We start from the raw sequence: 24,887 nt of genomic DNA, 5'->3' as shown, positions 1-24,887 counted from the left end.
CGCGCTGCTTGCTGATTGGATCCACCACAGCCAATCCCGGAACTTGCGGCAGCTGACGAGAGAGATGCGCCGCTGCCTTGGGATTGGTTGTCGAGCTGTGTGTGTCGTGCCTTCTCTGACGATTCGAACAACATGGCGGCGGAAGGTAGTAGCGATTCCCAACTTAGACGAAGAAAGCACCGGGATGCGGAGGAACCGGGAAAAGCGGAACTCAAAGAAAGAGAACTGGCAGTGGAAGTAGCAGTGACCCAAGAGAACGAAGAGGATAATGAAGAGCGCTGGGTTGGGCCTTTACCTGTCGAGGCAACATTGGCCAAAAAGAGGAAAGGTAGTTACAGAGATAGGCACAGGGCAAGATGGAATGTTGCGACCCTCGAGTGGGGGAGTTAAAGCCAGACTGAAAACGGATGGTGTTTGTGGACTTTTGTGCCATCAGGACAGAGGGTCGTCATCTTTCTTCTGGCCGCTTTACACTTGTATGTGCTCCCGAAATAGTGATTTTGCCGCAATGCAGCGCCTTTTTGATCATACGAATCACTATTAATCACTGACTTGTTATAGTAGATTCTAGTGCTTACTTAGGCCAATACTTACTGTGTTTCTGACGCCTCTTTTAATCCGTACAGTAGCCATATGAGGCTGGAATATACAATTCTGTTTAGTAGATGTGGTAGAGTACTGGTTCTCTTAGGCTTTTAGTTCAAGAGTAGTGTGGGGACTCAGGGCGGGGCTGTGGAGACGACGGTACCTATTTAGAATCGTCAAGTGTAAGTCAAGATCATTTCAACCCTGACTCTTCCACCAGTGAGTTTTCTAGCCAGGGAACGTAAGTTTCCTGAATCACATTTTTATCTAAAAACATCAGGTCTGTGGTTTTCAAACCATACTCCTTACATACCATGGCATGAAGCATTTTGCCTCTAACGTGGAAGTGTGACAAAATTTTATCAATCAAAAGGAGTAAAGGGATAGATTAAGCTTTCTCTTTTTTATGCTGTTTTATGATCTGTTTTCCTTAAACATGTAAGACCATTAAAATGTGATCTTTTAGAAATTCAAATTGTACTTTATCACTCTCCCTACTTAACTCTTCAGTGATTGCTCATTATTTTCCAAAGTCCAAATTCCCTTTGATGGCATACAAGGCCTTTCATGATAGAATCTATCCTTATCTAACCAGCATATTTCCATACTTTTCTCTCCTAAACTGTTGTTGTTTCTCCTCTGCACGGGCCATACAAAAACACTTGAGCATGGGCCATTGGATAACTCTTGGGGTATCTTGGTGTGACCGTCCACCTCGAATATGTTTACCCTCACCCCGTCACTTGGCTAACTTTTTGTGTGTGTGTTCAGCCTTTAGCACTCAGGTCAGCTGTCACCTACTCCCGGAAGCCTGTGACTTCTCCAGCCTGGGCTAGGTTTCTAAAGTACATAGCTAATAACTCTGAGATAACAGTTATCGCACTGAATTTACAGGTAGCCTTAGTATCCAAAATTTGAAAAAGCTGCTTTTTTGAACTGTGTACACTGACATCCGCAAAGTGCATTACCTTTTTTTACTGCCAGGTCATCCTGACAAGTATTTCTTATTACACTTGCTACATCTTGAAATTGTTTATTTATTCATGTGATTGTCTGATTAATGTTCCTCTCCACTGCTAAGTCTGTGAGCATTTAAGAGCAAGTTTTACTCCATTGCTTTGCGTGTAGCAGCTACTCAATAAGTATTCACTGAATGAATATTATAGTGTTTATGCTCTTGTTTGTTTTATTGAATTAGAATAATCTTGCCTATTTTTTATGGAAATAAGCAGGGGAAAGGGCAAATCTAAAATATCAAAGAGCTGATATTAATGTTAGGAGACAGATCTTAGAATTTTAATATAATTGAGACAGATATGGAAATTATGAGGTGTGAAAAATCTTCACCCTTCATCAGATGCTTATTGCATTTAAGCCAGTAAATAGTGGATTCACTTTGAAAAATATTTAAAGTTTAAAATATATGTGAAATGTTTTTTTAAATATTGATGATTTTATCTAAAAGGATGAGTTTAGTAATATATTTCTGGAAGTGGAACTGCTTCCCTTTAACATGTTCTTTAGATATTGGACTTGCACATATATTTTCAGACAGACATTACAAATGATATGGCACTACCTTTAATTAAACTGATGGATTGTCAAGGACAGGGACTATGTGTTATTCTTCTACATGCCCATATTTTCAATAAGTATCTCTTCAACAAGTGAACTAACCAAAAGCAAAAGGAATGTGTATCAGATAGGATTAAATTTAACTGCATATTACAGAAAACCCCAAAATAACAATAACATTAAAAGAAGTCCCAAGATAGTCTAGAACTGATATGGAAGCTACAAAGGAATGTAGACTATTTGCAGCTTTCTGTCCTAGCATCACTAGGGTATGCTAATTTAAATAAATTGTAAGAGGCCATCAGCCATCTATAAGATGTCTCAGTTTATTTTTAAGGCGTTGAATCCTCTTTGAAGTCACTGCCACCGGGTTTTTCAGAGCTGAGAGAATCCTACAGAATATCCAGTTGAGTGCTTCTGAAGCATTTTCTAGGGGCAAAACATTTGTAAGAGTGGTAATCTGAGGAAATATTGATTCCATTATATGAGCTATAAACAATTTTACTTTAAAAATGACATTAAGTATGTACCTAATAAAAATAATCCAATGTCCTGAGTGGTTACTAGAATTACAGTGCTCATACCCCAGTTCCAAGCTATAGAATTGAGGAAGAGAAGGACACACCCTTTGAAGAAGACTTCTAGACTGTCATACACTTCCACTTTTATCTCATTGGTGTAAGGTTATACCTAACTGCAGGAAAAGGTGAGAAATGTTATCTTAATAGCCTGGATGTTAGTGTGCTCATATAAAAATGTGGGTTCTGTTACTAAAAATTATGGGAAAAGTAGTTCATTGGACATAGCTTTGAGTCTGCTATACAATAGTTATGAAAAAAACTAAAATAGCTTATTTAGCAATTTTTATAGTCATATTTGGACAAATAAAATTGTTGGATTTTTTTCTTTTGCATTTTGAGGGAGTCATCGTCGATCAGTATTCGATTATTTTTATTAGGTACATAATGTCATTTTTAAAGTAAAATTGTAAAGTAAAATTAACACTAGTAGTTGGATCTATGTGGTTAGGAAGATGTTTTCATGAAGCTTCTTAAGGTTTTTGGTTTTATACTTGAATGGAACCTTCATATTAAACCAGCCATTCATTTCCTAAGTTCTGGAGACAGTTAAGCATCTATATAATATCTGAGAACTTGTGACTGCCTAAATGATAAGGCCGTTTAGTACTGTGCAGTATTAAGTTACAACTGACACAAAAGACTGGATTTTAATTTTCATTACACATGGAATGGACAGAAATTAAAATCTAGATAAAAATACAAAATAGAATTTAGAAAATTTTAAATAAAGAAACTGTAAAATAGCATTTGGTTCCAGTTGTTAAAAATAATTGTTTTCCTCAGTTCTAGAGTTTGAAAGAGTCTATCTTGATAATCTCCCCAGTGCATCCATGTACGAGCGCAGTTACATGCACAGAGATGTTATCACCCATGTGGTCTGCACCAAGTAAGTGTATCACATCTTTTCCAAAATTTTTTCTGAGAAGAATTTTTTTTAAATGCTTCAGTTTTCGACATGGACTTACAGAAGTAACTTTAGGACTTTATAGATTTCTATTCAGTTCCAAAGGTTCTGTGATAGTTTAAGTTAAAGGCCTACATGTTCTTTCCCATATCAAAAAGGAATGCATCCTCTGAGATGGAACTCTTTAGCTTGTGTGTATGTCTTCTGGAAATAAATTCCAAAAGGGGATAAACAAGGTAGCGTCTGAGCTTTCCAGAAGGGTACATTATTTAAAATGAGTAATTTATAGCTGGCTTCTTCAGTACTAATGGGGACAATGGTAAGAACTAAGACATGCTGGAAGTGTTACAGGACCCTGAAAATAAATGAATGGGGATTTGGAAAAGGATAATTATCATAGTAATATTCTACTATACGGTAAGCTCACATTATGTCCAATACTGTTTTCATAAATTATCTCATTTATCTTAAGAACAAGCTGATGAGGTAATAATATAATCTACATTTTATAGGTAAGGAAACAGGTTTAGAGAAGTTAAATGGCAGATGAGGCTGGAGAGAAAAATGCAAAGGGTAAGCCTAGAGAGTTTTCTATTCCTTGTATGGATTTTGAACCTGTAATCAGGAGAATAACATCAGATTTTTCTCTTTTTAGGATTTTATTTATTTATTTCTTTTTAGAGAGAGAGGAAGGGAGGGAAAAGAAAGGGAGAGAAACATTTATGTGTAAGAGAAACATCACTTGGCCACCTCTTACATGCATCCCAGCCACAGATTGAGCCTACAACCCAGGCCTGTGCCCTGACTAGGAATTGAACTGGTGATCTTTCACTTTGTGGGACAATGAGCCACACCAGTCAGGGCACAGGTGAGATTAATGGATTCAAATAGAGCCAGAATGGATAGAGTGAGAGCAGTTACCATATTAGCATAGAAACCTAGATGAGATATGGTGGTTTCAATGATATTGGGAGTGATTATAAAAAGAAGTAGGTGAATTACTTTACTCTTTGGATCAGTCCGTTCTTAATTTCTTGGAAACCATTTAAGATATAAATTTAATTAAAATATCTTTATAATTTATTTATAGAATAATTCTGACCAAACTTTAGCACTTTTTCTAGTCCAAAGTTGTCAGTATATAAAGCAGCATATTGGACTAGAACTGCTGTCACCCTCCCCTCAGTTTTTGTTTTTTTTTTAACCCAGGGCAGCAAGGTGAAAATGATAATAGAAAGATTATGGGCTTTGAAGTTAGGCAGATCTGATATTGAATGCTACTCTTCAGTTTTGGACCTAGGGCAAATATATTTAACATTTTAAAAATATTTCCTAACTCGTAAAATGATGGTAAAAAATACCTACCCTAATAAAGTTGCTACAAAGATTAAATAAGGTAATGTGTATAAAGTACCTGACACATACTAGGTTTCAATAAATGGTTTCTATTTTATATACCTATAGACGAGGTGATTCTGTGCAAAATCTTTTTGATAATTTAAATAACCAAAATACCTTGGATAGGACACAAACTTATTTTGAATTTTGCTGTATATGAAAGTAAAATGTTGAGATCTAATTATTTGTGAACTTCTAAAACATAGAACATTAATCTCTGAAAAGACTGCCTAGAGGGTAATTTTTTTTTAATTTAATTTTATTGTATTTTTTCCATTGCCATTTAGTCCCCTTAAACGCCCCCACTCCCCAGCAATTACCACACTGTTGTCCATGTCCATAAGTTTTTTTTCCTTTTTGCTCGATCCCTCCACACCTAACCTTCCCTGTCCCCAATTGTCATACTGCTCTCCATCTATGAGTCTGTCCCCATTTTCTTTGTTAGTTCAGTTTGTTCATTAGATTCCACATATAAGTGAGATCATGTGGTATTTGTCTTTCCCTGACTGACTTATTTCACTTAACATAATGTTCTCCAGGTTCATCCATATTGTTGCAAAAGGTAAAATTTTCTTATTTTTTACATCCAAGTAGTATTTCATTGTGTAAATGTCCTAGAGTTGTTTTAGCCACTCATCTATTGATAGACACTTGGGCTGCTTCCATATCTTGGCAATTGTAAATAACGCTGCAATGAATATAGGGGTGCTGATGTTCTTTCAGATTAGTGTTTTGGTTCCTTTGGATATATTTCTAGAGGTGAGATAGCTGAGTCAAAAGGCAGATCCATTTTTAATTTTTTGAGGTATCTCCATGCTGCTTTCCACAGTGGCTGCACCAGTCTGCATTCCCACCAACAGTGCAGAAAGGCTCCCTTCTCTTCACATCCTCACCAGCTATTGTTGTTTGTTGATTTGTTGATGATAGCGATTCTGACAGGGGTAAGATGGTATATTGTTGTGGTTTTAATTGCGTTTCTCTGGTGATTAGTGACATTGAGCATATTTTCATATGTTTATTGGTCATCTCTATGTCCTCTTTGGAGAAGTGTCTATGCATGTCCTTTGCCCATTTTTTAATTGAGTTGCTTGTTTTTTTGGTGTTGAATTTTGTAAGTTTTTTTTTAAGAGGGTAATTTAAAGACCCTAAGTTCTAGTGATTCCTAGTGAGATTTCTTTTGTTTCTTTTCAATGTCAAATCCTAGCTCAATTCTGAGCCTATGTCTTAAAATTAAAATTTGTACAACAGCAACTGTTATGATGTCCAAAAAAGAACGTCAAAATTTGCAATGGTCTGTCTACCCTAATATAGTATCCTGCAGAAGGGAAGATTTTTTTGAAAACCTAGTATGAAAGAGTCAGAGATTCTAAGTGAATGACTGCTTTGGGGTATTGAATGATTCATAGATTTATTTTCAAAATTGACTTTTGTAATTTTATATATGCAGGACAGATTTTATTATTACAGCCAGTCATGATGGACATATTAAGTTCTGGAAAAAAATAGAAGAGGGAATTGAATTTGTTAAACATTTTCGCAGTCACCTAGGTAAGAATTTCACTTTTTTTTTTTTTGCTCTCTTAAAACTGTACTAAAGTTCTTCTAAAGTGGTTTTTTCTTTAAATCATGTGCATTTACTTCATTGGTATTTGATGTTTTAATTTCATTTATTTAAATAGGAGTTATTGAGAGTATTGCAGTTAGCTCTGAGGGAGCATTGTTCTGTTCTGTGGGTGATGATAAAGCAATGAAGGTGTTTGATGTAGTGAACTTTGACATGATCAATATGCTGAAGCTTGGGTAAGTCTTTTTAAATTACGTGTTTTTTAACTTAGTGAAATAATTTTTAAACTAAACTTCACCATTTCATAGGTATATCTAAACAGAATGTTACCATTCCATTAAAAAATGTACTTTGAATTTTGATTGGGAAATAGTGAATCCTTGTTATTATGCTATTTGGAGGTTTCTGTTGTGGTTTTTGTCATTAATTGCTGCGGAAATGTCCAAACAGCATCATGGCAAGAATTCATTATACCCATTTAACACTACTTAATAACAAGGATCCATCATGTCTAATTTACTGGTACTTAGAATTAACTTTTTTGTTTTGCTTATTTGAGTTATATGGCATTGTGTTCTTACAAAGTTTGTGCACATATTTGGAAATGAAGTTCCTTGTTGGTGATTTTAAACTTTGAAGTGTATTGATACCCCAGTTTTGTGGTTAAACTACACAGTAATGAGACTTAATACTTTGTTTTATGCATGTCTTTTTTAAGATAACATACTGAATTTATACATACATGTAAGTGAATGTTAACTTGAAAAATGTAACATTATCAGAAACAGTTTTGAGATTTGTCTTAGTCAGCTCAGACTGCCATAACAAAAGACTACAGACTGGGCATCCTAAGCAACAGACATTTATTTTCTCTCAGTTCTGGAGGCTGGAAAGTCCAAGATCAAGGTTCCAGCAGGGTTTGGTTTCTGGTATGAATTCTCTTCTGGGTTTCACATTGTGTCCTCATTCGGAACAGGGGATGGAAGGGAAAGTGATATCTCCCTGTTCCTTAGAAGGCTGGAGGCCTGTGGGGATAGGCCCCACCCTTACAGCCTTGTTGAACCTTAATTACCTCATAAAGACTTTATGGCCAGTTACAGTGACTCTGGGGGTTAGAGCCATCATATAAACTGGGTGTGGGGATGAAAAAGAACTGCAGTTCAATACAGAGCAGGACTTCTTTTAGAATTGCCTTTGAAATCAGTTTACAATCTGCTAAATGAAATCAGTCTCATTATTTCTAGTCCGAACCAACTTTCTGACTACAAATAGAAATATCTATTGACCAGTTTTATCTTACTTCCCAGCTTTGTTTCTCCACGTTACCTACTTTGAAAAATCAAATCTATTCATAAATATTGAACATTTGCCACCTTTGAGGATATTGAAAGAGTATTTTTTCTTTGACGTTGATAGAAATTCTAAAAGAGGAATCCAAAAATGTTTTGAGCATCAGCACCATCATTGGAATATCTGTGTAACCTCTCAGACTGATTACTTTGGAGGAGACAGCATTCATTTGAGTATATAAGTTTGGTATATGATTAAATCTGTCCCAGTTTCTTCTTTTTTAAGATTTTATTTATTTTTTGAGAGAGGGGAGAGAGGGAGAGAAACATCAATGTGTGATTGCTTCTCACGCACCCCCTACTGGGGACCTGGCCCACAACCCAGGCATGTGCCCTGACTGGGAATTGAACTGGTGACCCTTTGGTTTGTGGGCCAGCACTCAATCCACTGAGCCACACCAGTCAGGGCCATCCCAGTTTTTTTATACTCTGGTTATCAGGTAGCATGTTCAAAGCTTACAATTTTAAGATCAAGTTACCAATAATTAGAGTGTAATAAAAGTGTGATTTTTCTTTTGAGCGAGGCCATAACTAAAATATTTTGATCTCTAATATTTCAAGAATGGATAACATGCACTATTACATTCCAGTGCATTTAACTTACACATAGACTGAGACATAGAGTTTGAAAAAGCAGTGCCCCAGACTATCTTAGTTCCCAAGTCTCATTAGGTTTCCTTATTTACCCAAAGAAGTAAATGGTCTTTTATGTGCCATTGTTTTACTTACAATTTGCTAAAATGTCAGAAGTGATTACCAATGCACTGATGAAATCAGAAAGAGAAAAATTAGTAACTGTTCTTACTTGTTCCTCCCCATTCTGTATCTGTCTGTCTGTCTGTCTCTCTCTCTTTAGTTTTTTTTTTTTTTAATCTCACCCAAGGACATTTTTTTTCATTGGTTTAGAGAGAGAGGAAGGGAGTGAGAGAAACATCAGTTGGTTGCCTTCTCATATGCGCTCCAACTGGGAATCCAACTGGTGACCTTTCAGTTCTGGTATGACGCTCCAACCAACAGAGCCACACTGGCCAGGGCTCTCTGCCTCTTTTGAGCAGGGAATCCAAAACTAGCTAAATCACTGGTCACTAGCCAAGACGTTTTTTTGGTGATGCGGGTAGGAAGGAATGCTTACTTCTTGTATTGATCTCCTTTTCTCTCAAATTTTTATTATTTCAGCTATTTTCCTGGACAATGCGAGTGGATCTATTGCCCAGGGGATGCCATATCATCAGTTGCTGCTTCTGAGAAGAGTACGGGAAAAATTTTTATTTATGATGGTCGAGGAGATAACCAGCCACTCCATGTTTTTGACAAACTCCACACGTCACCTCTTACTCAGATACGGCTAAACCCAGTTTACAAAGCAGTAGTGTCTTCTGACAAATCTGGAATGATTGAATACTGGACTGGGCCTCCTCATGAATATAAATTCCCTAAAAATGTGAACTGGGAATATAAAACTGACACAGATTTATATGAATTTGCCAAGTGCAAGGCTTATCCAACCAGCATATGTTTTTCACCTGATGGGAAGAAAATAGCTACAATTGGTTCTGATAGAAAAGTTAGAATTTTCAGGTTTTTAACTGGAAAACTTATGAGAGTCTTTGATGAATCACTAAGTGTAAGTGCAATTTAAATTTATTTTAGTTTTCTGAAAATGTCTTTGTTTTGTGCTTTTTAAAAAATTTTATTTATTTGTTTTTAGATAGGGGAAGGGAAGGAAAAAGAGAGGGGGAGAAACACCAGTGTGTGGTTGCCTCTCATGCACCCCCTGCTGAGGACCTTGCCTGCAATCCAGGCATGTGCCCTGACTGGGAATCGAACTGATGATCCTTTTGTTCACTGGCCAGTGCTCAGTTTGCTGAGCCACATCAGCCAGGGCTGTGCTATTTCTTTAAAAGGCATTTTTTTCTGGATAGAGACATTTATATTGGTAGGGGTTTTTTTCTCTCTTAGCACATTAAAGGCAGTATTCAGTTGTCTGCTATCTTACATTGTTGCTTTTTTTTTTTGTCTTCATGAATGGCACCAATGTCCATTACATGCACATGCCAGAAACCTGAGCTATCCTATTTCCTTACTCCTCTAATTTATCATGAGTCCTGACCATTTTACTTTCTAAATGTGCTTTAAATCCATCTATTTCCTTTCAGCACACCCCTCACTGCTGTACTTGATCTTTTTCCTGGCTTATTACGTGGCCTACTGCTGGTATCTATCCTGTCACTCTCCTAATCTGTTACCTTTGCTACATCCAGAGTAATTTGTTAAAAGCACATATCTGATCATGTTGTCTTTTGAACTTTTCAGGAGCTTCCTGTTGTTCTTAGAAACGAGACCAAAATGATGGCTTGCCATGTCGTGGTCTCTGCCTACCATTACTACCTAGTGCAAATCACCTCTCCCTGCCTCTTACTCTAGCTAGCGATTTAGGCCTTGCTTCAATTTCTTGAACATTCTGTCTCTTCCACCTGGTGCAGCCCTTCCCTCCATTTCTCCCATTACCTGTTGAACTTATCCTTCAAATCTCAATTAAAAGGTCACTTCCTTTGTGAATTTTTCACTGTTCATGCAGTCTAGGACATCTTTTTTTTTTTTTAATCTTCATTTGACTGTATATCACTATTTTCTTTTAAAGGTTTTGGTATATTCTTACTTGATTACTGTGTACCAAACCTAGTAGACTAAACTCAGTGTAATCTATGATTCTGTATCTGTTTCAGTTCATGATTGTATCTTTTGCACTAAGAATAGTACCTGACATCTAATTACTGCTAACAAGAATTTGTTAAAGCATACTGTTGTAAAATAAGAGTTTATCCATGCAAAGTTAACTGATTTTTGTAGAAAATCAGAGCGTGGGTTGAACCTTTATAGCAGTGTTTACTATATAATAGTGTTGATTCCAGTCTTGGTAGTGGCTGATTTACATTATATTCCCTGAATCAAGCTCTTCAGAAATTCTGTCACTCTTGTTAGTGACACTCTTGTTTGGTGGCAAGTCGTATTAAGTTAGGTGGAGTATCTGTCTGAAGTAGTATGAATCCAGACAAATGTGAAATTCTCTTTGCTAGTCACATCATCCTAATGACTCATTTTCTTGTTGGAAGAAGATGGCTTTCCACTATGCTTTTAAGCAAAGGAGAAACTGCCCTGGCTGGGTGGCTTAGTTGGTTTGTAGCATCGTCCCATATACCAAAAGGTTGTGGGTTTGTTTCCTGGTCAGGGCACATACATGGGTTTGGTCCCTGGTTGGGGTGTATATGGGAGGTAACTGACCAATATTTCTCATATTGATGTTTCTCTCCTCCCTTCTTCTCTCCTCAGATAAGGATTTTTTTAAAAAAGAAGAAAGCTTTGTGATGCTTTTTTTTTTTTTAGTGGTGACCAGTAATTTAAGAACTCTTTACCAACTTGCAGCTCTTCTAAGATTCCTTTGCAAAAGAAATATTAAAATCCTAGTCCCCAGATATAAATCTCTTAACATACATTTTCTGAGCTGTTCAATCCACTCTATTTCTTCAGTGTTGTCTTCATCATTTGTTGAAGTGATAGAGCGAAAGTGGTAAGAGCTCAGTAGTAAAGCATATGACAGGTTGAGATTCAGAATGAGAAAGTTTATAAAACAGACAGAAAGGAAAATGCCAGTTAAATTAGTTACAGTGCTAGTGACTAGTAAATGATGGAATTTCATAGTTCCATGATACAGGGGGAGGTTTCTACCCAGTTAAGAATCCTCGTTTAACAGACAAGAAACTTAATTGGATGGTATGAAGTATCTTCGAGCACTTACTAACCAGAATCACTGCGCATGGCCACGCAGTTGTGTATCACAGAGGCCCTGCTATAAAGACTAGAATTCTGTAGAAAGATTCTGATGTGTTTATCAGGTTGGATTAATATTTATAAAATTCTTACATGTGGGCAGATGGCCATCTACAAAGTTCTGAAACTGAGTCCCCTCTCTAGCAAGAATAATCAGGGGTCTCTTACTACAAAGATGTAGCCCAGCATCTAGGCTGTTTCTGACACATGAAAATATAAATCAGTAACATATCGTATATCTGTCTCAGAGACTGGAGAAGAGAAACGAATGACCAGGCTTTTTAGCTGGTCTATAAGACCATTCCCTAACACATATACCTCCTTTTGATTTTTGGAGTGTACTGTCCTTTCCATGTATAAAAATGGGACATTTCCAGTTAACGCAGACATGGAAAAAAAAAAACGGGTGGAAGTAGGTGGATCATAAGTCTGGCTTATTTTCACTTGAAATGGAGAGCTACCTTTGAATTCTGCTCCTTGATCCCCTAAATGTATGGAAAACTGTTAAAGGTCATATCTTGTGGAAGATTTATAGTGTAATAATAGTGATTGGATATGACCCCTATTTTTTAAATCGTGTATTATTTTTAAAAAGTGAACCAAATTTCTAAGCTAAAGTGTACCCATTAAAATATTCATCTATCCTATATCACATTTACTTAATGACAATGTAACTGTAATTGTACTCTGTGTCAAAAGATTTGAAACGTTTTTTAAACATCATGAAATTGTTATACATAAGTGAAATAATGAGTTTATTCATTCAACAGAAACTGAGTGCTTATTATGTCAAGCCCTGTGACCCTTATATAAGGACCTCATAGTCTACAGCTGTGTCGTGCAGTATAGTAGCCACCAGCCACATGTGCTTCTTGAGCACTTGATCTGTGGCTAGTTCAAATTGAGTTCAACTGAAAATACAAAATATGATTTCAAAGACATGAAAAAATAAATTGCTTACTTTTTAAATGTTAATTCTTTGGATGATATATTGGGTCAAATAAAACTTAATTTCACCTGTTTCTTTTTACTTTGTTTAATGTAGCTACTTGAAAATTTTAAATTAGTTATGTGGTTTTTATTATATTTCTACTATGAAGTGCTAGTCTGTAGCTTATACAAGGCAGCAGAAATTTCTATAGAGAAAGCAGTAATTATAATGACTGACTGGTTTGTTCTTGTTTAATTAGAAGAACCAGTTAGTGTAAATGTTTTTTATGCTTGAAATATACTTTTTATTTCCTGCTTATAGTGTTCAGAATCCTCCTTAAGAGAGATGTAAGTGCATAAACTGTCAGTTGCTCTTAATGTGCACTCTGCTTCTATTTGAATTCTTGCTCCCTTTCTTCTGCAGGTTTTTTGTTAATTAATGGTTTGTTTCCTAGATGTTTACTGAACTACAGCAGATGAGGCAACAGCTACCAGACATGGAATTTGGCCGACGAATGGCTGTGGAACGTGAGTTGGAGAAGGTGGATGCAGTGAGATTAATTAATATAGTTTTTGATGAAACTGGACACTTTGTGCTATATGGAACTATGCTGGGCATTAAAGTTATAAATGTAGAAACAAACCGGTAAGCTTTAATATGATGTATGTTTTTAAAAAATGCATTTATTGGGGACCATTTCCTCTTTTGGGGAAACAATGGGAGTTTTGTTTGTTCCAAGACAAGTGGAATGGTCCCAAACGTCTAAACTTAACCAAATGTTTTGACTGGATTTTTCTGTGGTCTTTCTGTTTATACTCTTATGTAAAAAGTTTCCACTCATGTTTGTAAAAGAAATGGAAAGAAGATATGCATAGTTTCAAGTTTTTTTTAACAAGTTATAGTCTGTCTTTTGCTTATTGATTTAAATTAGCCTGGTTCATGTTAAATGTTGCCAAATATTTTAACCACAGAATTCGGCATTACATCCTGCTAGACATAAAATCAGAAGTTAAAATGCATGAAACCACAATAAGCCTTTTGTGCAAACAGTCCATTTGGTCTTAGTACAGAATAGCTACAATCAGATACTATCACTGAAGGTAAATGAGAAGTACTTAAAGTACTATATTTTAAGGAAAAAAAAATCTTGTGCTGTACCTTCTCACATATAAATAAATTTATATTTCTTCGCAATACAAAATCTTTGCAAGTTTGCAGATAGATTAAAATATTGGGACTAGATTAAAACTGTATGATTGAATGATTGTATTTATTTAACCTGAAAATTATAGTCACCTACCAATTTTAAATAACTTTTTGGGGGCAGGTGAAGATACACTTTTTAAAACCTTTCACTAGTTATTTTGTACAAAAATAAAGGATAGTTGAGTCCCAGCTTTTATCTGTAAAGTTGTTATAACTGGAATTAATTCTGATAATTTTATTGTATAAAATACTGTATCTCTCAGGTGCGTGCGGATCTTAGGCAAGCAAGAAAACATTAGGGTGATGCAGTTGGCTTTGTTCCAAGGAATAGCCAAAAAACATCGTGCTGCAACTACTATTGAAATGAAAGCTTCTGAAAACCCTGTTCTTCAAAATATTCAAGCTGACCCAACGATAGTCTGTACGTCTTTCAAAAAGAACAGATTTTATATGGTATGTTTAAGTACCAAGAGATGGACCTTAATGTTTCTTCCAGTTTGGTTGGAGTTATTTTCTTAGCTTGTGCTTTCAACTGAAGGGAATGTTGGCAATAATAGCAGACTTTCTAAACAACCAGAACACCATCTTATAACATTAATATTGTAGAATTTTTAACTAGGACTTGATTTTCAGTATTTCTGTACTGTTTTCCATTCTGTTTTGAAAATTTTTCAACCTGGCTTCTATAACTATTTGTGTTGTCTAAGATGATAGGAAGTAAGTGGTTATGGTAATAATTGAATCCAAATAGTCTTCACTATGGGATTTTAAAAATTCTTCTGTGTTTTCATTATTTTACAGTCTTTACTCTTGAACATAATTCATTTCCCCTGAACTTGCACACTTTCTTCTCTACACACTTTTAAAAAAAATCTTTTGACTCCAGTGTAATATTGCCACCTTAGAATTGTATATTCCTGAGGAGTTTTTTTTCCCTAGAGAATTAAAAATACTTTGCATGTTAATTAAAATTGGACTCAAAATCAAACTATAAAGCTATGTGGGAGTAGCATCATCCTAACTGTTCAGCCAAGCAGAAAAATCTCAAGTATAGAAACCTCTGCCCTTGCACTCTGTCCTTCACACTGCTTTCAGAGACTTTGAGTCCCAAATGTCATTACAGCAGGTCCTCAAATATTGTCATTTTGTTATAGTGTTAATGAGAAAAAAAATTGATTCCCAGTCGGGATCACTGTCAGAATGGAGTTTGCACATTCTTTGGGAATGCTGGTTTCCTTCCATATCCCAAAGATGTGCAGGTTAGGTTAATTGCGTATCCAAATTGTCCCAGCCTAAGTGAGTGTGAGCATGTGTGTAAGTGTGTGTGCCCTGTGATGGAACAGTGTCCTGTCCAGGCTTGATTACTGCCTTTGGCCCTGAGCCCCAAGGATAGGCTCCAGCCACCTATTACCCTGAACTGGAATAGGCAAGGGGTTGGAAAATAATTTTATTACTGGTTCTTACTGACTTTTTTTAATGTAGGTGTAGGTCACATTCATTTCAATGTTTAATTTCATCATTCAATATTAGCAGTGTTCTGGGTTATTTAGAAGTTGGTTTTGTGATCAGAAGTAATGCCATAGGAACCTAACTCACATCAATTAGCCTGTGGTAAAATTGGTCTTGTCATACATTGTTTTGATTACAGTGGCAGTTTCCAAGAACCTATTAATGACCTTAAGTAAGGACTTATCTATATTAGCAGTCCCTCCTACCTTATCATTCTTTATTCTACTTCATTTGCTACACTGACCATACTGAACTGGGCCTCATTTGTAGTAAGTTCAGAATTCTTTTTTACATCTAAGCATTTGCACAGGTTGTTCCTTTTGCTAGCTACGCATACCTCCCCAACTCCTACACATACTTCAGACTTCAGCTTCTAAGCCTTCTCTGACATCAGGTCTGGATTAGGTGTGCTTGGTTGTGTTGGTGTCACACTTTCGGGAATAATTTGCAGGAATTTTTTTTGGTTGCTGACACTGCCATCTCCTCCTTAGGATAATATGAAATCCGTAAATATAGGCACTATGTTTTCTTCACTATTAAATTCACAAAGTTTGGTAAAGTGTCTGGCCCATTGTAGTATATTCATTTATTCGTCTGACATATAAGCAGCAGCATTTGATAAATGTAGAAAATAGCAGTTTCCCTACCCCAACCAAGTTTTTAACCCAGAATGGGTACATTCTTTTAAGGTGAGATTTTTTTCTTAAAACTTTCAAAGTCATTGCTAAAAATTTACTAATATACGTTAAAGGAAAATAATTTTTTTTGTTTTTACCTGTAAGTCAGCTGTTTTTGATAATAAAAATCACAAAATTATTTTTCCTTTTTTTAAAAAAAGATTTTATTTATTTTTAGCGAGAGGGCAGGGGATGGAGAAAGGGCAAGAAACACGAATGTGTGGTTGCCTCTTGCACATCCCCACATGGAGACCTAGCCCTCCACCCAGGCATGTGCCCTGACTAGAAATTTAACTGGTGACCCTTTGGTTCACAGGCTTGCACTCAATCCACTGAGCCACACCAGCCAGGGCACAAGAGAATTCTTGATAAACACTAAAAACATACAATTTTTCAACCACTTCATTAAAAAACTAATTAATAAGTTACTTTCTTTTATTTTTCCCAGAGTTTACTTTTTTGTTGATTAAACCACGTTCCTTTTAAAGTTTGAAGAAGTAGAAAAACAGTAAGTCACTCACAGTGTGTCTTTATACAGCTAACATTTTCATGAACTATCAGTTTATTAGATGTACATATTTTGAAGCAAAATTAAAAGAATATATATACATTTATATCTGTTTTCAAGTCCAATTCATGAAATAAAACTAAAATTTTATATAATTTGAACTTTAGTTGTTTCATATGTGAACGAAATCAAGATCAGTATTTAAAATTCATATATATAATATAACAGACATGCCATTCCTTTGAAAACTGGAGAATAAGATGTGAAGGCAATCATATCTAAGCTTGGTTGTTTATTTGGAGGAATCTGTCCAAGTAGATCAAGGTATGCTATTGGGTACAACACGGCCTGGGGTACTAGCTTTACCTTCCTGAAACTCGGTAGGCACTGGGTATATCTTTCTTGGAAGGAAAGATTTCTACTGACTGAGAGCCAAATAAAAGAAACAGGTGTTGAGAAATCCAGAATTTTAAGAACTGAAAGATTTTTCTGAGTTCTCCCTGTACCCTGAGGTTCTGAGATTTCTACAACTTGCACGCAAAATTTGCATTCTTTCTCCCAAGCTTCAAGGTTTAAGGCACATCAGATGGGGGCTCTAAAAAAAAAAGTCAAGATTACTCTTTGTGTTTTGTTTTTTTTTTAAAGATTTTATTTATTTTTAGAGAGAGGGGAAGGGAGGGCGAGAAAATCAATGCGAGAGACAAATACTGGTTGGCTGCCTTTTGCACAAACCCCATCTGGGAACTGAACTGAACCTGGAACCCAGGCATAAGACCTGACCAGGGATCAGACTGGCGACCTTTCACTTTGCAGGACGACTCCCAACCGACCAAGTCACAGCGGTCAGGACACTGATTCATCTTTGGATCCTGATCCTGCCTAGCACAAAGTCCTGCTCATAGTAATAACAACAAGTGTTAATAGGTATATAGTGCCCTCTATATGTTAACCACTGTTCTCTAAGCAGTTTACATCCCTTCATTTAATCTTCATGACGTCTCACCATTTGAGGTAGTTCTTATTATCCCCATTGATGAATGAGGAAATGAATTTACTTTCCCAAAGTCAAATGCATGTCAAATGACAGCTGGAATTCAAACCCAGGGATTCTAAATAGTGAAAAGTACGCAACAGGTGGTAGGTTAGGACATGCTAGAAAGCAGAAGTAGGTACCTACTTCAAAAGTCCTGCATCTTGTTAATGTATACTCAAATAATTTTCACCTAAAAGGATATTAAATCCCAGTTAATTTCATACATCTTCACTATATGGACTTTTTCATGTAAGGATAAAAATAATTTAACTGCCTTAGACATTTTTTGATAGGAAGTGATTCCTGAAGGATTAATTTTGATGTGAATTCATATTTTCCTCACTTAATTAGAAGTGAACTTTTCTTCTTTATAAATTTTAATGAGATGAAAACTTTAATTCACTCAGTTTATTTTCCTCCTCTAGTTTACCAAACGAGAACCAGAAGATACAAAAAGTGCAGATTCTGACCGAGATGTTTTTAATGAGAAACCTTCTAAAGAAGAAGTCATGGCAGCTACTCAGGCTGAAGGACCCAAACGAGTCTCAGACAGTGCCATTATCCACACAAGCATGGGGGACATTCACACCAAACTGTTTCCTGTTGAGTGTGTACTGTTTTTGTTGTCTCAAACACTTATGTAGATGTGTACATTTGAAGAAACGATGCAACTTAAAACTTTTGTTATTCTGACTTAAATGTCTGATAGTCAACCTTGAGGTTTGTGATAACTTCTACTTGAAAATGGGAAATTTTATACATAGATATACATACTTAACAGGTTTTTAAAATATGAGGACTAAATATCTTGGCTATGAAGGTGCTGAATATAAACTAAAGAGTGACATACAAACATATACTGGGTTGGCCAAAAAGTCCATTTAGGTTTTTCCATAAAATAAAAAACACATTTTTCATTTTCACCAGTAACTTTATTGATACGGATATTTTGTCAGCTGTCTCCTGGGTGGTAGAACATTGGTTGTTCGCTGATGTGGACCTCGGCTTGTGGGGTCCACCACATTGTGGATGAGACGAGACATTCCTATGGACTACTGAGTCCTGTGGAGGAAAAGGGACAGCATGGCTTTTCTCTCAAGGGGAGCAAAAGCCGCGGCCTCTGCCATGACAGGCCTTTATTTCTTTTTTCTGGGCACATTACATGATGGTCCTCATTTCCTATGCACAGGCTCGCTTTAGGTGGTTACCTTTTACAGATAACAAAGGAGCTGATGCCGCTAATCACATTGGATGGTTTAGCATGGATTTTAGGAAGTTACAATAAGCACTTGCTGTCTCAAATCAGGGTGAGGGAGTTTTAGCAAAAGCAAGTCTCAAAGCAGCCTAGGTACATTGCAAGGCTGATTCCCCATGGGAGAACCTATCCGTGGGCATGGGAGCTGGGCCCACGCCACGCAGAATGGTCTCCTACAGTTCTCAATGTCTCCATTTGATTGCTCTCAACTTCAACTGGTCTATCTAATCGTGGAGCATCACCTAGTGAGAAATCTCCAGCACAAAATTTCATAAACCACTTTTGATGCATTTGATCAGTCACAGCACCTTTTCCATACGCTGCACAAATCTGCATTTCACTTGCATTTTTTACCATTTTTGAAATAATAAAGAATGTCGCAAAAATGTTGCATATTCCATCTTCAATATTAAAATGGCTACACAAAAATTCATCAATTTTGATTTTTTTAAATGCAGTGATATGACAGCTGTCACAATACAGTCTAACAAAATTGTTTCCAATGAAGTTAAAGACAAAATGCAACTAGAGCCATCTCATGGGGAAAAAAACAAATGAACTCTTTGGCCAATCCAATATAACTTTTACTATTAACTACACATCCAAAATATGATTTGTGACTTGCTTAATATAACTGGCTTTCCTTTCAAAACAAATCCTTAATGGATATTTTTACTTTCTCACATTTGCTAGACATCTACTTTCTCTTCCTTAGTCCCAGTAGCTGTATTTTTTAAAGCAAATTTGAATAAAACACAAAGGGCTTCCATTGAAAAAAGCAGAAACATATTCAGGACAGTTCAAAAGTTTGCAAAATGAATATGCAATACCAAGTACAATAGAGTATTTCTGGCTAGTCTTGAAACAAAGTGTCATCTTTTACAACACTTTTATGTAAAAGTACTTACTTGTTTTGGATATAAATGTTTTATCACACCACACCTTGCTACTGAACAAAGAACTAGGCAGTTCTAGACTCCTGGACCATCTCATTTCAAGTACTCAGAACCAACATACCCATCAAACCTGTTGCTCCCTCTTGATTTTCCCTTTCACTACCAGCTCGAAGGTCTGGTACAGGATAATGTACCACATTAAATCATCCCGTGGGGTTAATTTTATTTAGAATGCATCATACTCTGTGTGTCTGATTATCACTTAAAGTTGATTAAATTTAGGAGATATTTCAATGAATAAATCCTTGGTCAGGAATGTGCCATTACCAAAATATTGTCTTTATAAGAAAATTACCTTTCTCCGGAACTCCATCAACCATATTCAGCTAATTGTATATATTTTAAGGTGTGTTGGTTACATTTTTTAAACTGCTAAATAACCTTGAAATCTGAATACTATATCAAATTCAACTATAATAAGCAATCTTGATCTAAAGAGGCTACATTAAGTAATGTACTACAGTTTATATGCCCTTTCAGCCCTTGCTTGTCCTCAGAAGAGGTTATGAACGTCTGTCCATCTGAAACATTCAGAAGATACTGAAAACACCATTAGGAAGCAGAATTGCAAAGAAACTGTCTTAAGATGCTCTGAATACATTTCATATTTTTAAAATGTCTTACTAGGTGTCCTAAGACAGTGGAAAACTTCTGTGTTCACAGCAGAAATGGTTATTATAATGGACATACATTTCACCGTATAATTAAGGTAAGTTATACAAGTTTTATGAATGGTAGTTAATTGCATAACAAGAGGTTTAAACCTAAGGCATATCTTTCACTCAAACTTAGATTATTAGAAAGGAATAGGAAAAATGGACTGTGGATGCCAAAAGAATGGTCGTAAGTATCAGATCTAGAATCAAGGACAGGAGTAGTAGCATAATTTCCTTTTTAGAAACACTGCAGCAATATTTTATGGACACTGAAAACAGGATCACATGAGTATAGGGTCACGCTGAGATAAAACCAATGGCCAACGTAACCTTGGCTAGGTAAGATCTAGCAGGGGTGTCCACACTTCGGCATCTCTGGGCCACACATTAAATATACAAACACTAATGAAAACTGATGAACAAAACAAAGGTTTTAAGTAAATTGACCATTTTATGTTGGGCCACATTCATAGCCACACCGCTGGCCAATCTAAAAGTTGGTTTTAAATAACAGAAAAGCCCAGATGCCACTTAACCTGTAAGGACCACCATTAGTACCTGAAGAGCAGAATGAACTCTGCCCAAGATTTTGTTGAGCAGCATTCCATAAAATGGATATATAGTTCTTGGTTACTGACAGGTCAGAAATGGCAGGAGGAAAAGTCAAATTTCAGGACTCTGGAGGAATTAGTGAAATGAAATCCAGAAAATCCAGTGTTTAGGGAAATGGAGAAGAATGGGGCAGTAATGTAAGCTATAATATACTATACAGATCCTGAAACTTATACTATTAGCTTCAGTTAGATTATTAGGGAAGATATATGTGTCTATAAATGAGAAGACCTACGTATTTTCTCTTAAATTAGGTAGCAGTTGAGCAATGGAATTATATCATTCAAATTAATGTATAAAGTTGAGATTTTACTGCATACAAAGCACTCTTGACAAACGTAACTCCAGAGTGCACACGCATAGAAAAACAGTGTAATGTGTTTTTTTGTATACTTTCTGTTAAGGGCTTCATGATTCAGACAGGAGATCCAACAGGTACTGGCATGGGAGGAGAAAGTATATGGGGAGGAGAATTCGAAGATGAATTTCACTCAACATTACGACATGACAGACCGTATACACTCAGCATGGCCAACGCTGGATCGAATACAAACGGATCTCAGTTTTTCATAACAGTTGTTCCAACGGTGAGTACTAACAGCATTATCTGTGAGCTCGAGGTTCATAGGTTATGAACTAAGAGTAAATTCAGTGGAACAGAGAGCTGCATTACTCTGTGCCATGATTTATATTTGCCAGGATGTAAAAATGAAAACAATTTAGATAAGAAAATATAAAATTACCTAACAGATCAGATTTACTTTGTAAAACAATACTTCTGTAATTTAGGGCAGTTAAGTTTTAGTCACCTTGCCACTATTTTTTTTGTAGAGTTCAAAACAAATTATTTTACTTCTGGTCTTGTTTCTCATCTTTAGAATGGAGGTTAGAGTATATCAATCCCGGCCCTGGCCGGTGTAGCTCAGTTGGTTAGGTATTGTCCTGCAAAACGAAAGATTTGCTGGTTTGATTCCTGGTTAGGGCACATGCCTAGGTTGTGGGTTCGGTCCCCAGTTGGGGCAGGTACAAGAGGCAACCAATTGATGTTTCCCTCCCTTTCTTTCTCCCTCCATGTCCCTCTCTCTAAAAGCATGTCTGTGGGTGAAGACAGAATATAAAAGAGTATATGAATTACTAATTTTAAGACATTTTTCCATTTCTGAAATCAAAATGCAGCTGATAACCAAAGAATGGCGTTGTAGATTTGATGGAATACAATATAAGAATATCTAGTGCTATTGTGCATTTCCACATAATTATAAAAATTATACTTTATTTTTCATAATTAAGCACTAAGCAGTGAAGGAAAAATGTTTATAACTACTGTCTGCCAGGAACATAGTTTCATGTGACATTCACAGTACTTCCAGCATCACTAAACCCAATTTTAATTAACAGAGGAGGAAGCAAGCGTGACTAACTTGTCAAAGATCAAGTAAGTAGCACAGCCAGCATTCGAGGGCCCTGTCTCTAATGCCAAAGCGCACACTGCTTAAACTAGCCCAAATTGCCTCTTAATTGTGCAGGCAGGATTCCTGCTGAAGACTTTTAAAGCCTTAGCCGTAAGTCTTTAAGTGCAAAGAAACTGCCTTTAGCAAACACATAGTGGCTCCCTTTGGTCTGAAAGATGCAGATATTTAAACTCTATGCTGTGCTTTTGTGTTTTTACTTATAAACATGGAAATCATTGTAAAAGTCAGCTATAATTTAGTCAGCTAAATTATAAATTTTATAATTTAAAAATTTATAAATTTAAATCTTTATAAATTTAAATTTATAAAGAATAAATTTAAATTCTCTTTAATTTGCTCACCCAGAGGGTGTGAGTGAAGAAACCTGGTTTACCAAGATTTTTCCATTTGTCCTCCAACACAGCCTTGGCTCGACAATAAGCACACGGTCTTCGGGCGAGTGACTAAGGGAATGGAAGTTGTACAAAGGATCTCCAACGTTAAAGTCAACCCCAAAACAGATAAGCCCTATGAGGACGTCAGCATCATAAATATTACTGTCAAGTGATATTTGGGAATATCTCAACACTTCCTGAACCTACAAATCATGTTTTAAGGATTGCAGTATTGTATTTTTATATTTTTCATTAAATTCCTTTTAAAAACTTTGCCTTTTCTTGAATATTTCTCATGTAGGAGGCGAAATGGACTAAACTCGGGTAAAACACCACTCCTTATTTATAATTTCTATAAATATTAGGAGACTCAAAACCATACTAAATAATTAGAATGGTATGCATTTTTTCCTCAGCTTTTTAAAACATGCCAGTTAAACCTGTCCTCAATGTTTCTTTAAATCCATGAAGGAACTGATAGTATATACTATTTCCTTTCTTTTACAAGGCTTGTGTTCCATGCCATATAGTTTTGTCTTTTGATCATTAAGTCATAAGTAGTGTTAAGTAAAACTTCAGTAAGTAAAAATATCAAGTCCCTTTGGTCAAGAGTGTTGAATTCCTTCATAACTATCAAATATTCTTTCAAATGTAAGAATCAATGAATACCTGAGTCCTTGGTTTTATACAGATTCATTTACTATTTTATTTTTCTAATGTAGCTAAATTTTCTATCCTCAAGTTTATAGTATTTTGCAAAGTACTAAATATATCAATATTAGTAAGATAAAATATATTTTAAATATATTTATAAAATATATAATATAAAATATTTTATAAAATATAAAATATATTTAAATATATTTTATCTTACTAAATATATCAAAAATACATATGGAGTACAAATTTTTAGTATCTAATGAGAGATCAGTAGAAATTGTAGCAGTAAAACAGTGAGTCCAAACTCTTGTATTGATTTTCTCTTCTTCACTTACCCTAACTTCATAACTGTCCAGAACTACTACTTCCAATTTCCAGATTCTTCAAAAACTTAATAGGAGAAACATGTTCAACAGACCTGTTTAAGGATTTCATTCTTATACTTTAAATCTTAGCTTACACTTCTGTTGGTCAGCAGGATTATTTCCTTTATTCATTTTGTACCCCAAACTTTTATGCGTTGGAAAAATATGCCAAATTGTTCTGTTAAAACTGTGTCCTCCTTTTAAAAAGTAGAAACTTGAAGATGGACATAAAATGACTTTTCACTGTGTCATTTCCCTTTTCTTCTTAATTTTAGGTGTTTACACTTCTCTACCTAGCAATGTATTCATTCCTAAAAGACTAAACCTAAATTTTTGGTAATACTGCCACCAAGTGGAGGTGATGCTTCATTTTCCTCAAAATATGATTTTGCTTTGAGTGAAAAATCATTTTGGATTAATGAATTTTTCCATTCTATGTCACATGTTTATCAGTCAACCTAAACACATAAATTGCCAGATGTCTTTTTGAAAGTATATTTTAAACAGAAAAAAAATTATTTTGAATATTAAATGCAAGGAGAAAAAGTATGTTTTAAATTATTAGGAAGAAACATTAGTCCTTTTCACTCATTCATTTAGGAGAAAAGTAGTTTTCTTCTTTCCTGTTCCTACTTTGCAAATTGAGAAGTAGCTCAATGTTACATAAAAAGTCTTTCTTTTAGCAATTTTAGTGCAAAGGCTACAGCTAAGTTTTCCGAGCCATTTTCTAAAACCATTGCTTAAAATGCTATGTTCTTGCATTCTAACTGGTGTTGCTCAGTGGGCTGGGCATCATCCCACAAACTTGAATGCTGCTGGTCCTGTCAGGGCACATGCCTGGGCTGGGGGGTGCAAAAGGCAGCCTACTGACGTTTCTCTCCCTCCATCC

General features: G+C 35.8%; 1 protein-coding gene across 1 annotated transcript; it reads left to right on the top strand.

The window, feature by feature from the left end:
- Window positions 1–127: 127 nt before the first annotated feature.
- Window positions 128–23,246, top strand: PPWD1 (peptidylprolyl isomerase domain and WD repeat containing 1). The gene is made up of 11 exons (XM_045848300.1): window positions 128–328; window positions 3,525–3,627; window positions 6,491–6,591; window positions 6,723–6,843; window positions 9,133–9,580; window positions 13,170–13,360; window positions 14,185–14,374; window positions 18,074–18,255; window positions 20,487–20,568; window positions 21,532–21,714; window positions 23,003–23,246. The coding sequence occupies exons 1-11, from the start codon at window positions 133–135 to the stop codon at window positions 23,144–23,146; spliced, it is 1,941 nt and encodes a 646-aa protein (XP_045704256.1). The 5' UTR covers window positions 128–132; the 3' UTR covers window positions 23,147–23,246.
- Window positions 23,247–24,887: the final 1,641 nt, after the last annotated feature.

The sequence above is a fragment of the Phyllostomus hastatus genome, unplaced genomic scaffold (assembly GCF_019186645.2).
Source record: "Phyllostomus hastatus isolate PE091 unplaced genomic scaffold, TTU_PhHast_1.1 phas_contig_58, whole genome shotgun sequence".
Taxonomy (NCBI): domain Eukaryota; kingdom Metazoa; phylum Chordata; class Mammalia; order Chiroptera; family Phyllostomidae; genus Phyllostomus; species Phyllostomus hastatus.
The sequence above is the reverse complement of the archived record's forward strand: the minus strand, read 5'-3'. Positions and strand labels throughout refer to the sequence as shown.

Coding starts and splice junctions, on each gene's coding strand:
- PPWD1 (XM_045848300.1), top strand. CDS start 133: ATGGCGGCGGAAGGTAGTAGCGATTCCCAACTTAGACGAAGAAAGCAC. Junction 9,581..13,169: donor TCTTTGATGAATCACTAAGT/GTAAGTGCAATT, acceptor TTTGTTTCCTAG/ATGTTTACTGAACTACAGCA. Junction 14,375..18,073: donor AAAAGAACAGATTTTATATG/GTATGTTTAAGT, acceptor TTCCTCCTCTAG/TTTACCAAACGAGAACCAGA.